General features: G+C 44.5%; 1 protein-coding gene across 3 annotated transcripts in view; it reads right to left on the bottom strand.

The window, feature by feature from the left end:
• Window positions 1-16226, bottom strand: part of MYO1E (myosin IE) — a 204905-nt gene that overhangs the window by 65437 nt on the left and 123242 nt on the right. For all 3 annotated transcript variants that reach the window (XM_004274688.2, XM_033437039.1, XM_033437038.1), the window contains exons 6-10: window positions 14345-14434; window positions 10213-10344; window positions 7175-7309; window positions 5655-5787; window positions 151-347 (exon numbers count right to left, since the gene is read on the bottom strand). In XM_004274688.2, coding sequence (XP_004274736.1) covers window positions 151-347; window positions 5655-5787; window positions 7175-7309; window positions 10213-10344; window positions 14345-14434 — 687 coding nt within the window. The remainder of the gene's footprint in view (window positions 1-150; window positions 348-5654; window positions 5788-7174; window positions 7310-10212; window positions 10345-14344; window positions 14435-16226) is intronic.

Below are 16226 nucleotides of genomic sequence, written 5' to 3'. Positions count from 1 at the left end.
AATGATCCCAGGGTGAGGATAAAAAGTGGAGGAGCAAAGTAACGGTTATAAGGAATGAGACAAAACACGGAAACAAAGCTCTGAGAAGTTTCACTCTTTACGTGATGCTAAAATACGAAGCATCAACAATGCCAAGCTGTGTTTACTTACATCTACCAAGAAATCGAAGACCCTGGAGTGCAGGGCCTTGGCGAGCGCGTCCCTGGTGTAACACGCCTGCTCCACGTTGAGGGTCACGTGGATTGACTCCGACTTGCCTCCCCACTTGCTGTCCATCTGCCGGCTCGTTAGCTTTTCTTTCAACCGGTCCTGGTTGATCCCCAGGAGATAGGCAGGAAAAGCCAAAACTATACAAAACAAAATAAAACATGACTGTCTTTCAGAATCTTAACAATTCATCTCACAAATACATGGAGACACGTGTGTGTGTGCACATACAGAAGACATCGTCATTGGCCCCCAAGAACGTTCACTTAATGAACACTGCTTATCAGCATTCCCACACACATCCATCCACTTTGTTTTTCCCAATTGTTCTATGACATGAGTCAATTCCTATGATGACTGAGACTTCCAATAATACAAATCAGGATCCAAGAAGGGTGGCAAACCAATTCCCCCTATTGAGATCACTGCCACATGCCTAAAATGGACATCTTTCCAAGCTTGCAGCAAGACAGCCCGGAAGGAACTAAATCAAGAAACATTTCCTTGGCTCCGTATAATTGTTTTGCTTCCTTTTTGGTGCAGTGTTTTCATAGCATCATCATTCCCAAACAGCTTGAAGCACCTGACACCATCAAGCTCAGAAAGATAGCAAATCACATGGTTATTGAGTGCTCACCATGTGTAGGGTTACTGAAGAGAGAGGACAGGATATAAAGTATTTAAGAAATCTTAAAGACAATCTAGATGAGGCAAAGGTAGTTTACCAAATAAAGAAGCCTACAGAAAGCTGAGTATGTGGCACAGACAGACAATAAGGTCCTGGAGGAATTTAGAACAGGAAGATATTACTGTTTGCCGGGGTGGTCAAGGAAGATGTGGGATTTGGGGGGTGGCGGCTCAAAGGATGAACAGGACTTGTACAGATGCAGAGGAAGAAAGAAGAGGGAGACAGGGGAGTGGAATGTGCAAAGGCAAGGAGGCAAGAATGTGGGAGACACAGCTGAGGTGTGTAGCACTAGCTGGAGATGAAAGTCAAGGGAGGTGATTAAAAGATTAGGATGGGGCTTCCCTGGTGGCGCAATGGTTGAGTCCGCCTGCCGATGCAGGGAACACGGGTTCGTGTCCTGGTCCGGGAGGATCCCACATGCCGCGGAGCGGCTGGGCCCGTGAGCCATGGCCGCTAAGCCTGCACGTCCGGAGCCTGTGCTCCGCAACGGGAGAGGCCACGACAGTGAGAGGCCCGTGTACCGCAAAAAAAAAAAAAAAAAAGATTAGGATGAATTCCAGTGGTGGAGGGCCTGAATGGTAGGGGATATCTGGGTAGGAGTCAAAGGAGGCCTGGATGACTTCTAGAGAGGAGTGTTACCTGATTTCCCTGGGGTGGTGTACAGAGTGATGGAGGGGATCGGTGGTATTCATATCTCAGAACACCCATCCAATCCTAAGGACATGTAGTTGGCATAGTTTGTGGTCAGTCGAATTGAAAAGGTGAGGTTCTCATGGGTCAGCAAATTGTTTCAGGTCAAGAAACTCACCAAGAGGGGGGCTAGTGATATAAACAGATTTTTCTTGACTTTTGGTCAAAATACTCTAATGTGAATAAATGACAAGAATGACATTCCTGCACATGAAAGAATGCTCAGATTTTTTTTCCAGTATGAATGGAAGATGTTCATGGACACAAATCAAAATTTTGAACTTGGATATGAGTTTTCTTTTTCTGCATAAAGCTGTACCAAAATTCTCTGATAAAGGGATTTTATTTATGAAAGACCTTATGATAATGCTCAAAAATCATAAGGCTCCCAATAAAGGATAATCTGTTTGAATTTCACAGATGGTGTTTGAATGTAACAGGCTGACATTTCTCAGTATATACCTTCCAATGAGATTAAGTCAGTGAATGCATTCTGAAAAAGTGTAATGCCAGAACAAGGTATTTATTAACTATAGGACTCTTCCACAGAAACACTATGACAAGTAGAGGGCTTCCTTTTTCCAAGGGCCTGTGAACAAAATTAAATGCACTCATTTGCCAATGGCCATTTTTTTCAGTTTAGTTTTACTGTTGACACATATGTTTAGGAATCTGGATGTGTCCTCTAACGAAAGAAAATCACCTTGCACAGAACGAGGACAGAAGACGCCCATAAATCACACTGGACATACGCAGCTCTGCAGCGAAACTCAAGAGACATTGATCAAAGTGTCTGACATCGAGGAGGCCTTCATTAAGGGGAAACTATAATGTTGGTTATTATCACTCTCACCAGGCAGATAGCATGTAGATTAAATATGGGCTTCTCCCAAGCCCCCAATCATGCTAAAGTAGGCATATGGTTAAAACGGTTGGTAGAAAAGTTTATGCTATTACCTTTATGACCACAGCTAAAGAAATAAAGCAATACAGACTAAGTTCTTGGGTCCTTGAGACAAAACAGACAGGGCTAACAAGGAAACATGATATTCCTTCCATGCCTCCTACCTCTTCTGTAGAAAAGAAGACGGCACAAGTGAAGGATCACAGGCACTTGAAAAACAAGGCATGGAGATTGGTCAAGAATCAGAGCCACAGGCTTAGAGAAACAGCTAAGAAGTCTAGAGAGGAAATCTAGTACTTGCTTTCCAAAAAATCCATGCCATGTCTTTCAGGTACTAGCTTTTATGTCCTCTTTTCTTCTTCAGTGACTGCCCTGGTGCTGAAATTATAGGGCTACTCATATTGACTTCCTTCGGGCTGTGAATTTCCACAAGAGTGTGTGCTAGGGTGGCTGGATAGGAGCGGCAGTATGGAAGGTCGGAGGCTGGGGGAGTGGCGTCAGGAGGAGGGCAAGGAGAAGGCGCTGATTAATTAAAAATGCTGATGTAACTCTGGTAGAGTTAAAGAGTTAAGCAGAACATAAAAGAACCTGCTAGAAAGTAATGTTTTAGCACATTTTGATAATGAGGATAGATTTCTATTACTGCACTCAAGTGTAAAGCAAAGTTGGATTTAATTTTTCCATTTAAGTATAGGGACGTATAGGGAAGATAGAGAAACCGAAAAGATGCAGCGAAGCAAAAGTCCCTGTTACAAATATAAAAGAAACGGCAAGGGGCTTCCCTGGTGGCGCAGTGGTTGAGAGTCCGCCTGCCGATGCAGGGGACATGGGTTCGTGCCCCGGTCCGGGAAGATCCCACATGCCGCAGAGCAGCTGGGCCCGTGAGCCATGGCCGCTGAGCCTGCGCGTCCGGAGCCTGTGCTCCGCAACGGGAGAGGCCACAACAGTGAGAGGCCCGCGCACCGCAAAGAAAAAAAAAAAAAAAGAAACAGCAAGGGAAATGTGGTGTATCAGTCTTGGGTGTTGAAGTTCTGTGCTTTCTAACCCGTTAATAACGGGTCAATTTATTTATAGCACTGTCAATTTATTCCCGTGGTTATTTAAGTAGTATTTTTATTTCCTTCAACAAAGTTCTTAGATTAATTTGTATTTGATATCTTGCTTCAGTAGGCCAGCTGTGATGGGAGTCTTAGCAATTTTTTCTACCATACAAGAGCTAAGGAAAGTCTGCTTTCTTCCTTTATAAAAACATAGGCTAGCCCTTCCCTCTATAAATCTATTCCGTATATAAACTCGAATATGAGAAAGACGACACAAACCAGGTTATTCATTTTAAGTAATTAGAAGCGCAAAAGATGTGAAACCATCTTTATGTCAATCGACAGATGATTGGTTCAATACATTGCAGTATAGCCCAGCAACAGAATGCTAATGCAGCTATAAGAAGGATGACGCTTCTTAATGAATTGATACAGAATAAGCTCCAAGATATAATTTGAAGTGAAAAAGCAACTGTAGAACGTGTTATACGCTCCCATTAACATACAAGAGTGGGGAAAAAAGAACAGACATGAGTAGTTTCTCAGGAACACAATATTCCCTTGAAAGGAGTACAAGAGATTGGAAACAGTGTTTCTCTCGGGGGAGGGAACTAAGTCGACTAGCAAAGGGGTAGATGTGATAACTCTGATCGTGTACCCCCTGAACCGTGTTAAGGTATTACCAACTGAAAGAAAACAAAATGATTGGGAGGAGGACACTTTTCTTTGTTAGACCTCTTTGGCTTCAAGCATAGTCTTTTCTGATCTCCGTCCCTGCACCACTTCCTATCAGGGGATTTCATAGTCAGTTGCCAATCCTGGGCTTTACCCAGTTGGCTGAGGAGACTACTTCCTCTGGACACTCATGTGCAACGAACCACTTCGTGGCTCAAGCACCCAGGGAAATGCTTGCTGTGTCAGAGTCATGACATTTTTCTCCAGCCTACAGAGGCAGTAAAGGATGGCACGAACCAAGAAGGCAAGAGAAGTCCAGTCTACGTCCACAGAAAACTACCAAGAAATTGGAGAGATCCATGTTGAAAGGCAAGCGTTCATCACCCTCCTGGACACATACATGCATTTGTTAAATGGGAAGGATAAAGTACATGAAGTCTAGAAACACAGTTATTATTATTATTAGGTTGTGTTTCTAGATCCTATGGACACCCTGTGTATTTATTGTTTTCCACCCCACTCCCTTCCCTGGTAAACATAATTCACGTTTCTCTTTATCAGACAGACATCAAAAGTTGGCAGAACTTCCCTCTTTTTTCACCAAAGAAAACAAAAATATAAAAAAGAACCTTATTTGGAATGGAAAGAGCCTTACTGCACTGTCAGCAATGAGTAGGATACTATTTATTACTAGGCATCTAAATTTACCATCTTTGAAGAATGCTGAGAAAGGAAGAAACGTCTCCCTGGGTGGTTAAAGGATGTGTGGGTTCTGAGAGCAGCCTGGAAAGCCAACTGATGCCTACGAGGCTAAAGTCACATGCCACGGCAGCTGTGGCACAGTGGAGCACACAGAACTAGTAACGTGCCTCCTTTGCACCTCATTTCTTCTCAAAGAGTAAAAGTGATCATTCAGGTCTTCAGGCTCTGACTGCTACGGAGAGGACATTAAAAGCCGTCACCAGCAATACCAACACAACAGTCAGGGTCCATTTTTTTTTTCCTGTTTTCAGAAGCCTGGTCTAATGCAACCCATGGGGCAACTTATACACATGAGTTTTTCTTATTTATATATAGCCTGTGATGCTCTTTAGAACCTTTAGGTGAATATCAACCCTAAAGAGCAGTTACAGAGAAGATTTATAGTAGGAGACAAATCTTACTAATCTTCATTAAAGTATCACTTTATTTTTAAACCTATATGTGAAGTTCTGCCAGACTTCCCCAAAGTTAATCATAAACTGAAACAATCTCATCAATGGTCCATAGTGTGAGTGTACAGAAGAGGCACAGACTCCCGTGAGGCCGTTAAGCTCTGCCACAGCAGGACACCTAAGGGTTCTCAGCCTCTCTCACCAAAAACCCCAAAGCAAAGGAAAGTGTGTAACTTCTGATCGGAACTAAACAACTGCGTCCCCTCATTTGGCAACTGGGTGCCCACACCACTCACACTCTTCACTCTCCACGGCTGCGTAGTTGCCAACTTCCTTGAAGCTGATGTTTCCCAGGTGGAGAATTCCCGCCACTATCTGCAGCACCAGCGTCTGCTCCTCCGCGAAGATCCCAATCACGTTCATCGCGTGCTGGAAAAGAAGAGAGAAGCGATCCAGACAAGTGTGTCCCCAGCTATAGAAGCACATCAGAAAGACGCCAAACTGCGTGTGCAGTTACACTTGGCTTAGTCTGCGATGGCAGCAGGAAGCCCCTGACATTTTCACTGACCAATGCCCCCTTCACACATTCAAGTCTCAACATGGTGCTGGAAAGGCAGTTCCGTCTTTACACAGAGAACGTGTAATCCTCCAGGAATAAGGGCGAGAGAGCTCTGGAGGAAACACACTCAGATGGAGCGGCAGCTGCACGGTCAACAAGTCTGTTTTCGTCCCTTAGTTTTCTCCTTGTTGCCACTCCTCTCCCTCCAAGGGCACCAGTGCCCCTTTTCCAGCCACTCTCAATACTCATAGATCTTCCTCTTCACTGGCAGGGCTGAGAATAAATTGTACTTGCAAAAGGATCATGATGAAAAAATCTCCAGGAAAATCAAATAAAAGCATCATTAGAAAAGCCTTGTTTCTGAGGTCCATTAAATTCAATAAAAGGAGCTGAGATACCTGAGTCTTAGATACCAATATCCTAAGAGAACTGTACTCTAGGACCAATGCAGGCCTGTCTGCATTTTTTTCTCCCAGCTCCTCTGAGACCACGTGGCCCCTTGATGCCATCTTCCTCCCTGGCACCCAGGACACACGAGCACAAAGGTCAGCTTCCCCTCAACTGTACCTCCAACTGCCAGTTCTCCCACTTGGTTCTGGATCTGGGCTGAGGGATGAGGCAGGCTGGTACCCGACTCAAAGGGCAGTGGTGATGCAGTTCTTTGAGGCTAAATGGGTCAACAGCCCACCTTCAGAAAGTTCTAGATTGACTTAGTAAGTCGTTTCCCCAAGGATGTGAACCCTCAATAATCTACCTGGATTTATACCTTATACCATAAAACACATAAATTGTGAAGAGAATGGAGTAGAGGCTCTCCTTCTGACCTATAAATACAGAGGGGAAGAGAAAGCGGGTGGAGAAGAGACTGAAGGTGTTCTAAGATTTCTAAACCTGATTAAGGTCATAAGAGCAGTTTTTGCTTTGCCTTTGTAAGAAAACAGTTCAACAACTGTATAAGCTGTTGGCAAACAGGTATGGTAAATGCATTACCCACAATAGTTTTTATCTGTTAATCAGAGCACCTGCAGCAGGTAATGATGAATTTTTTTTTTTTTACCCATTTAAAATCATTAAGTAGTCCTCCAGCAACTGGGCACATGGCTATTTAAGGGTGTTTACAAGTGTGATTCAGAAAATAGAGTGCTTCCAGCAGCATGAGGTGGGAATATCGGGCTGTTCTTTGCTTTGCTAACCTCCCCTGCCCTTTCTGCCATAGGCAATGCCCGGTCTGAAGAGCTGCCCTGCGCCAGCACTTACCAGAGTTTCCTGAAACTCCTTCCTGTCGTCAATGCCATCCACCGTGAAGGACCCCGAGAGGCTCAGGTAGTAATAATAATCCATGGTGGTGATGCCCAGGCCGTGCTTCTGCTCTGCGGAGGCGCCCTCAATGAGCTGGAGCAAGAGAAAGTGGCGTGTGCGTGGAGTGGCCCAGAAAGCAATAGAAGGTACCGCACGGTTCCTGTCACCACCAGCCCCGGAGCCCAGGCGATGAGACTTTCTATCCCTGCTTCCCAAACGGATGGGTGGTCCGGTCGCAAAAATGTGGAGGGGCTTCAGCATATCTGCTCTCTGTGTAGTAGCCCCAAATCATCTTTGCAAATTCTAATTCTTAACTCTGATTAGACCTGCAAGAGCTGAGAATTTTCCCTTGTCCGATAACGGGAACTGCACGGTCACACTGGTGAGATCCCTTGGAAAAGTGGAAAGCAAGCCAGATTACAATGACTTTGTTCCTGCTCAACTTGCACATGGCTTTTTAAAGTGCAGCTGGACCCTCCCTGCTTCTCACGGCAGGGTGCGTATTCAAGAACAGCCTCAGGTCCCCCATGCTGGTGTCCTGTCCCTTGGCTTTCTGTTCTATCTCTGGTATTTGCCTTAGCTGTGAGCAAGACCCTTTTAGGTGTGCTGGAAAATGTTCAACTACCCATTCTTGAGCTGGGGGTGGGGACTAGAGTTGTAGTTTGCTGACTTTCATGGTGTGAATCCTCCTACCATGACCAAACTACCAACAAATGTCCCTGAAGGGAGAGATGCGAACAGCCCATGCAAGCCAGTGCCAGCCACCACTGGCTCCCAGGTGGCAGGAGTTAGCCCCCATCCTGGTCAAGTTCCTCATGTCATCCCGGCTCCACACCCTTAAAGTAGGGAACCTCATCTCCATGACCGAGAAGCTCTAGGTCATTTGATGACATCAGGTTCCCTGAGTTTTCTCCCCTAAATCCTCAAAATCTTTTTGCACCACTCTCTTCCTTTCTTCCTTCTGGCTGTTTTTTCCTTTTTTTTGGGGGGGGTGGGGGTGGGCAGGGTGTCTAAGGAAGAACTTCCCCCACCTCTTTCTCAGTCTCCTCCCCATAGTATGTAGCTCCCAATCTTCAAACACCCCTTTCTTTAATTCTCTGCCATCTACAAACACATGCTGCGCTTTGCCTCCCCTAGAAGCTTTTCCTTGCCCCTTTCCCTGAGATCCTTCAAGCTACAGAACCTACCTCCTCATCTGGCTTCTTTCTTGCCATCGCCATTCTGATGAAATAACCCTCATGGCTACTTTCCAGTGGCTGAGGCCACCAGGCCTTTCTTGATTCCCAGGCCCTTGCCCCATCCTTCCCCGCAAAGCTCTGAACATGGGATCCTGGCCCACACTCCCCTCCACCGAGCTCCCTCTGGCTTTGGTGACACTGCACAATCTTGGCTTTCATCCTCTGACTACTTCCCTGGTTCCTCAATGCCTCCTCATCCTCTAGGTGGTCCCCAGGTTCCCAAGTCCTATATGGGCATGGTTTTCTCTCCACACTCACTCCCACAGGAGTCTCCCCTATTTCACAGCTTCGACTTTTACTTCTATGTCAGAATCTGGAACTCTGTCTTCCCCTGATCTCATCACATCCCCAGTCACTAATCTGGGGATTTCCAACCTGTAGGAAGAGGAATCTGGAGGGGCGTGGGGCTGCCATTTATTAAAAGGTGTCTGGGAAATAATTATGAACTTCTGCCTGGTGCTCAATAAATAATACAGTACGTGTGTGACGCATGAAATTACTTTTCAAACATCTGTACATGTTGCTTTGACTGATTTAATTGAAAACATTACTGAATTAACAGAAGCTTTTGGTCATTTATGTACGCTTTCAACCAACAGATGCCAACCAGAAGCATTATTTGCCATCACCTAACATGTCTATGTAATTGAAAAGACTGAATGTGAGCTACCAACACAGCTTAACTGCCTTCCAATCCAATGAGCTTCGAATTATAACAAAAAATAAATTAAAAAACCACTGCAGGCCAACTCTTCAAAGAAAATCTAACGTGGATCCCCGATATGTGAAGTATTAATACATAAATCCATACATTAAAAAACTGTGTATGGGGGGCTTCCCTGGTGGCGCAGTGGTTGAGAGTCCGCCTGCCGATGCAGGGGACGCGGGTTCGTGCCCCGGTCCGGGAAGATCCCACATGCCGCGGAGCGGCTGGGCCCGTGAGCCGTGGCCGCTGAGCCTGCGCATCCGGAGCCTGTGCTCCGCAACGGGAGAGGCCACAACAGTGAGAGGCCCGCGTACCGCAAAAAAAAAAAAAAAAAAAAAAAAAAAAAAATTTGTGTATGGTATCATTAAATTTTTTAAATACTTAAAAACATTTTAAAAATAGTCAAGGCAAATGACTGCTGAAGCCTGGAACACAAGTTCAAAGCAGCCGGCGTACTGTTCGAGCACCAAATTCTCCATGGCTTCTGAGAGTCTAAGCCAAAACTTTTTGACCTGGCATGAAAGAGCCCAAGTCTATTTCAAGCCTTTTGTCCAACAGTTCACCTTTTGGAGACCTCTGCCCTTGCAGACCAGCTGGGGCCTGATTCATACATTAGCCTACTCCTCCCCCGTCCCCCGTCTCCCTCCCACCCCTGCTTTGTTCAGGCCACCTGACTTGCCTGAGTCAATGTCCCCTTGATGCTATCCTGTGCCTCCTTAACGGCTCTCCTTACCATCCCAGCCAAGTCTCCCCTTGTGAATTCTTATTTGGCAAAGAATAAAACATTCCTACTTTTGTTCTGAAGTGTGCCGACACTTTCCTGATTATTTCACTCTAGGGAAATTTTTGTCTTCTCATCCCAACTAGAACTTATTGTCCTTGCAGGTAAGGGCATTCTCACAACTCTTTTGCACACTGACGTACACAGCCTACGGCAATAAAGACTCCTGGGCTTGCCAGACTAGACTGTCTAAACCTGAGGACTGAGAGAAGAAAATTTTAAATGTGGAGAAGGAATAAGGAGGTAGGCAAGAAATAATATAAAGGAAAACCTGGTAAAATATGTGAAAATTCCGCTCTCCGGGGTTCCTCATCACCACCCTAGATTTTTCCAGAAGGAAGTTGGAGATCTTTCCACCATCTGGTTCCCCACCGGGACTGAACTGGATTTCAAAGTATTTTCCCTGCAAGAAAATTAGGGATTTCCTTCAATGGTTGGTGAACAAAAACATGATGTTCCAAACAGGCTTTGGATAGAGCATATAATTCAAGGAAATTCATTAATGAAAGATATGTTTCTGAATTACTCCCAGTTCTGGTCGAGACTTCCTCACCATTTCCTATCAGACAATACCCCATGCCTTTGTCCAATCACACAATTCTGTATTGAGAGAGAGAATCTATCATTCTAACCTGACTAAATAAGGATACGCTCACTATATCCCTTCCCATTTTCCCCCAGTAGGTGCTTGCCTGCTAAACCGGAAGCTGTAAAGAATAGGACAGAAAGTCACATGGTCCCCTTGATCTAACAAGAGTGAACTCTATCTGCCTCTTTCAGAGGAAGCAAATTTTCCCTTGGGCAGACTTACTTTAATGGCTTTGAGCAAAAGCAATCCCCTTTTACCTCTGGAGCATCTAATATGCTTACGTAAAATAAAAACACTTGGTTATAAGTCCTTTCCAGCTAGTTATGGGTGTGGGGATTTTTGCTACTGTTGTTAATACTTCCTTTTAAATTACTGCTAATAGGGAACAAAAGAGAATAAAACCCTGGAGAGCAGCTGAAAAAGGTGTCCAGATTAAGTTAAGTAAATGATTTTTTTTTTCCCCACTACAATCTAGTTTCTCTCCAGTCCTCAGGAAGGTCCAAGAGGGCAAATATAAATGAAGAAAAAGATGAAAATGTGGGTTTTAGGGAGTGGTGTGGCCTAGGGTCAGACTGAAGAGCATGCCCAGCCTAACTGCATTCACATTTAATATTTTTAAAACGTGTACGTTGATGAAACCCCCCCATCTCAGGGCCGAAGCCTGCCAAGCAGCAAGTCTCCAACTAGAACCATAAACTCACTAAGGAGAAGAAAAGCCTGCTGCGTGTTTTTCCTGCTGCCGACAGCACCTAGTACCTGCTGTGTTCCTGCTAAGGTATTCGCCAATTCCAGGTATCAAAAAGGCTACAAAGGAAAGCCACCATCTAACTGTCTAGTTGTTTTACTCTGCTGACTCCTTCCTCTCCCAAAAATAAACCCCAAAATAAACATCCAGAAGCACCACAAACCGCAGCTATCCCGAATTACGGTGGTTCACGAGAAAAGTCTGCTAACAAGACCCCTCTGCTTCCTACCGTGGCCGTCCTTCGCCATCTTTCCCCTTGGCCACGTTCTGAAGGGAATAATTCAGTGCCCATCTGTGTACAACCCTACCACCCCACTGCCATTCCCCGTCAACCTGGGGATGGAAATGAAACAAAACAGGACATCAAATCCAGGAAGGGCAGATGTGGTAAACGGCAAACTCTCAAGTCCTTCTGGAAATGGTTCACAACCTTGGCTACATGTTAGAAAGACCTGCGGAGCCTTTAAGAAATGCTGCCCTAGGGGAACTTCCCTGGTGGCGCAGCGGATAAGACTCTGCACTCCCAAAGCAGGGGGCCCGGGTCCGATCCTTGGTCAGGGAACTAGATCCCACATGCATGCCACAACTAAGAGTTCACATGCTGCAACTACGAGTTCGCATGCTACAACTAAGGAGCCCACATACTGCAACTAAGGAGCCAGCAAGCCATGACTAAGGAGCCTGCCTGCCGCAACTAAGACCCAGCGCAACCAAATAAATAAATATTAAAATTAACTTAAATTTTAAAAAAGAAAGAAAGAAAAAGAAGTGCTTCCTGATGCCACCCCAGACAAGTAAGTCAGTCGCTAGGGACTGGCACCCAGACAGGAGTAGCTGTAAAAAGCCTGGGTGTTTTTTATATGTGGCCAAGTTTGAGAATCACTGTTCTAATGTAACAGAAATGCTTATACACAACTCAAAATTGTAATATAAAAGGCAAAATCCCTTAGGAGAGAGCAAAAAGTTTAGTTTTGTTGTAAAGCAGCCTGGGGGAAAGAGGAAACTGTATAAAGAAGGATATGATATTTCCATTACTAAATGAAAAGAAACCTCAACTCTTGGTAATGTTCTATTTCTTAAGTTAGGTACTGGGTACCCCAATGTTCATTGTATTATTTTAAAATAGTATTTGAAATATTTCATAATGTAGTTCTTAAAACTTGGAAAGATTTATAAGTGGAAATAGATGAATTTTTATAATTCACACTACATATCCATTTTAAGTGAAATTACCCATAATCCCACCCCGATGCCACTTCTACCTCCTACTAATCACTGTAATAGGATATTCAAACGTGGATTTGCAGACACCTTAATTATGCTTTATATAAATGTGCATCTTAAAATAAATAGGACCATATTATAGATATTGTTTTGTAACCTTTTAAAAAAGATTTAACATTATGGATATCTTTTAAAATAAATCATTATTAACAGGAAACGTGGATATTATACCCTAAAAGTATTGTTGGGTCAAAGACAATGAGTCTTTTAAACTTTGATAAGAATTGCCAAATCGCTCTCCTGGGAGGTGTCAGTCTTCAACCAATAGCGTCTTTTCTCCTTAATGTTTCATGATCTGAGAGACAGAAAATGATATATGGTTTTAATTTACATTTCTCTTATTATTAATGAGAACATCTTTTGATGTCCCACCAGACTCCACTACGTGTGTGCACGTGTGCACGTGTGCACGTGCGTGTGTGTATGAGAGAGAGAACTGCCTTTCTGTACAGTTCTCCCATCTTTCCATCAGGGTTGTACGAAATTCTGTAATCAGGAAAATAATAAATGCTGGGTATTTTTGTTTTGCTTTACAAAAACTGACTCCTGTAGCCTCCTTGTCCAAGGATAAAAAATAATTTATATTGGAAATATCAAGGAAAATATTGATACGGTTATCTTCCTGCTCTCTAAGGAAGGCAAAAGAAGGGGGATGGGTAGCTAGAGAGTTAAATTTGGTCAAGTCCATCTTTACAAGGCAGATCGAGATGGACAACTGGCATTGAGCAGAAAAATGAGAGATGAACAAATGAGTAGTTTGAAAAATATTAAACAGCGAGGAAAGTGAGGATAATTCTGACAGATAAAACTCACCAGGGAGCTTAACAATTACTGCATGAGAACTGAGCAAGAATTCTCTTGGAAAGGGAAGCTTCCTTCCAAAACAGAAGGGTAAAAAAGAAATCGTTTTTCTCCAAAATTCTCACTTATTTATTTTAAAATGGTCCAGAATCCACCTCACAGATGGCTCCCTAAATGCTTTACTGCCAGACATAATCTATGGTTGAGATAAGATACAAAATCTACATAAATCAGAGCTACCGAGCAAACATTCATTTCTTTGTAAATGTGGCTTTTTGTCAAGGGGCATATATTCACGTTTGTCCTTGCCAGCCTTCTAATTTACCCCCTCGGGAGACACTCAGAAAAACGTCTCAATAGGCATGCAGGCATTCGCCTGATATTTTCATTCCCTTGGGTAAGTGGGTCAGTTAGGAGGAATCTGTAGGCTAAGTCCAGTCACTTTTAGATGTCATTATGTCCCATGAACATGCAAAAAACGCACACACAAAGCCAAGAGGGGTGGGGTAAGCGGTCGGCTCCCTCTGGCTGACAGGGAGGAGGAAGTTTCTTTCCAGGGTGCCGGATCAAAGTGCTTTCTTCAGGGTCCACAGACCAAGTTCTATGAAGCAAAGCAAGGCGACAAGACCTGGGATCTAGTCTCCTCAGTTCTTTGTCAGGGAAAGAAGGCTTCTTCTCCAGGGCCCAAAGCAAACTCCTCCAAGACCAAAGCGGACACTTCCATTTTCCTTAGGAAGGCACCTCAAATTGAGAACTGGTTTCAAAAATTATCTTATTGACATCCCCAAGGCCCCCAAATAACTTGAGTCAAAGGGCAAATTGAAGCCTGGCAGCTCACCGCTAGAGAAAATGAGGAAAAGATTGAAAAGGCGGCCTCCTGATGATGTGTGAAAACCCCCTATTTCCTCGGGGCCACAGGCCTTAAATCAGGAATGTCAACATCATCAATCAGGTGACATTCTCTATCACAGGAAAGAAACTCACAAATCGGCTGGAGTTGTTGTTCCGGACCGTCTTGGCATTCCCGAAAGCCTCCAGCAGTGGGTTGGACTGTAGGATGATGTCCTTGACGTGCTGTCACAGCAAAAAGACCACAGGTTAGGAAGATGCGAACACCTACTCCACGATGTAAAGCCAGACTTTCCCAAGGACGTGGTTTCTGAATGTGGTGAAGGGGAGAGGCCTCAAATCCAAGTCCCTGGGATTTCCGGAGGATTTACTCTTTCCTCTTGACAGACCTAACCCCGTTTGTGTGGTCATGCCTTCCAGCTCCCTTGTCTTGACGCAGGATTCTGTAGAGCCAGGGTGCCACCGTAAATCAGGATCTGCAAACGTTCCCGGACTGGGTTGCCAAATCGGATGCTGCGCCTTCATCCCGTGCTCCCTGTGTACGGGGCATCATGGCAGGACGCGGCATCTCCTTGGGTTCTGGCTTTACTGTCACTACTCCTGTTCTACTCAACTTCTCTCCCCACCTACTGCATCCCACACTCCCTCTCTTCACTGCAAGTGAGAGGCACCTTGAGGGAAATGAAACAGTTTCTCCTCCCCAAACAAAGCTGCGGACACAGTCTTGTGCTTCCCGAACTTTCATGTGTGTGAATCACCTGGGAATCTCATTACAATGCAGATGCTGATTCAGTAGGTCTGAGGTGGGGCCCAAGAGTCTGCATTTCGAACCAGCTCCCCGGTGCTGCGGGTTTTGCCAGTTCTTTCCCGCTTGAGCAACAAGGGCCGACACTGGATTGTGTGGAACAATTCCTGGCCTACTGGAGGGGAAGAATTTGGTTTTCATACACCCCAATTTGATGTCAGACTGAAAAGTACAGAACACCCCATGGGCCAAGACAGCTCAACAGATAGGAGTTGATGTTGGAGAGGATTTTGAACAAGTGAGTCATTCCTTGTACTTCTAATTATTCACATGCTATGGTTAAACATGTTCCAGAAATAACAAGTCTCTGGCTTGTGCTCTTTAGCTACTGACTAATTTCAAGCCAAGAGCTCTGTATCCTTGTCCTCATAGGAAAACAGGAAGAGAAAAATCAACATGAAACGTCTGCAGTCTGGCCACTAGGTCGTCGCCTGCAGCAAACAGGACTAGATGAAGGCACTAACTACCAACTATGTAACAGCCAAAGTGCTCCTCTGCCACCGCCTGGACATTCAGAAGAGGACTGAGAACTGGAATTCTATCAACCAGGCACACGTCGTTAGCAATGGAAGGAAGAGTAAATCATGGATGGTCCCACCATGAAGTCAGTTTCAAAGCTTAGAAAGATACTTCTAAGCATCCTTCTCCTTTAAAAACTCATGGATTTATACAAAATTTGCTTTTCTTTGAAAAATTAATTTTGACTTTGTGGGTCTTCATTAATCTTTCATACTTGTTGTCTGATGGTCAGGCATGCCTACACCATTTATCAACACTCAACTTCTTGTAGGGACAGAACAAAAGAAAGACCCTTCCTTGTCTCTTTCCTTCTGTAATTATTGTCTTTGTAACTGGGAATCTTTATGCATGTATCCATCCATCCCTCCCATCAACTATCAAGATGTCCAACAGAATTTTGTGGCATGTGGTAAGCATATAGGGGGAAAAGAGAAAGAGTGAATTAAAGGAGCAGCCCATACACAAAAGAGCATCCTGGATTCCTGGCTCCATGTCCATCTTCTACGGATAGGGGATGATCACACAAATGGAGAAAACCAAGTGGACCGTACCATATCAACCTAAGTCCTAGGGCTGTACCCACTGTCCAACATGGAAGCTGCTGAGCCCATGCAACATGGCCAGTCCCAACCGAGATGTGCTGTAAGTGTAGAACACACACTGGATTCCAAAGATTTAGGACACAAAGGAATG

This window comes from Orcinus orca, chromosome 2, assembly GCF_937001465.1.
Source record: "Orcinus orca chromosome 2, mOrcOrc1.1, whole genome shotgun sequence".
NCBI lineage: Eukaryota > Metazoa > Chordata > Mammalia > Artiodactyla > Delphinidae > Orcinus > Orcinus orca.
The sequence above is the reverse complement of the archived record's forward strand: the minus strand, read 5'-3'. Positions and strand labels throughout refer to the sequence as shown.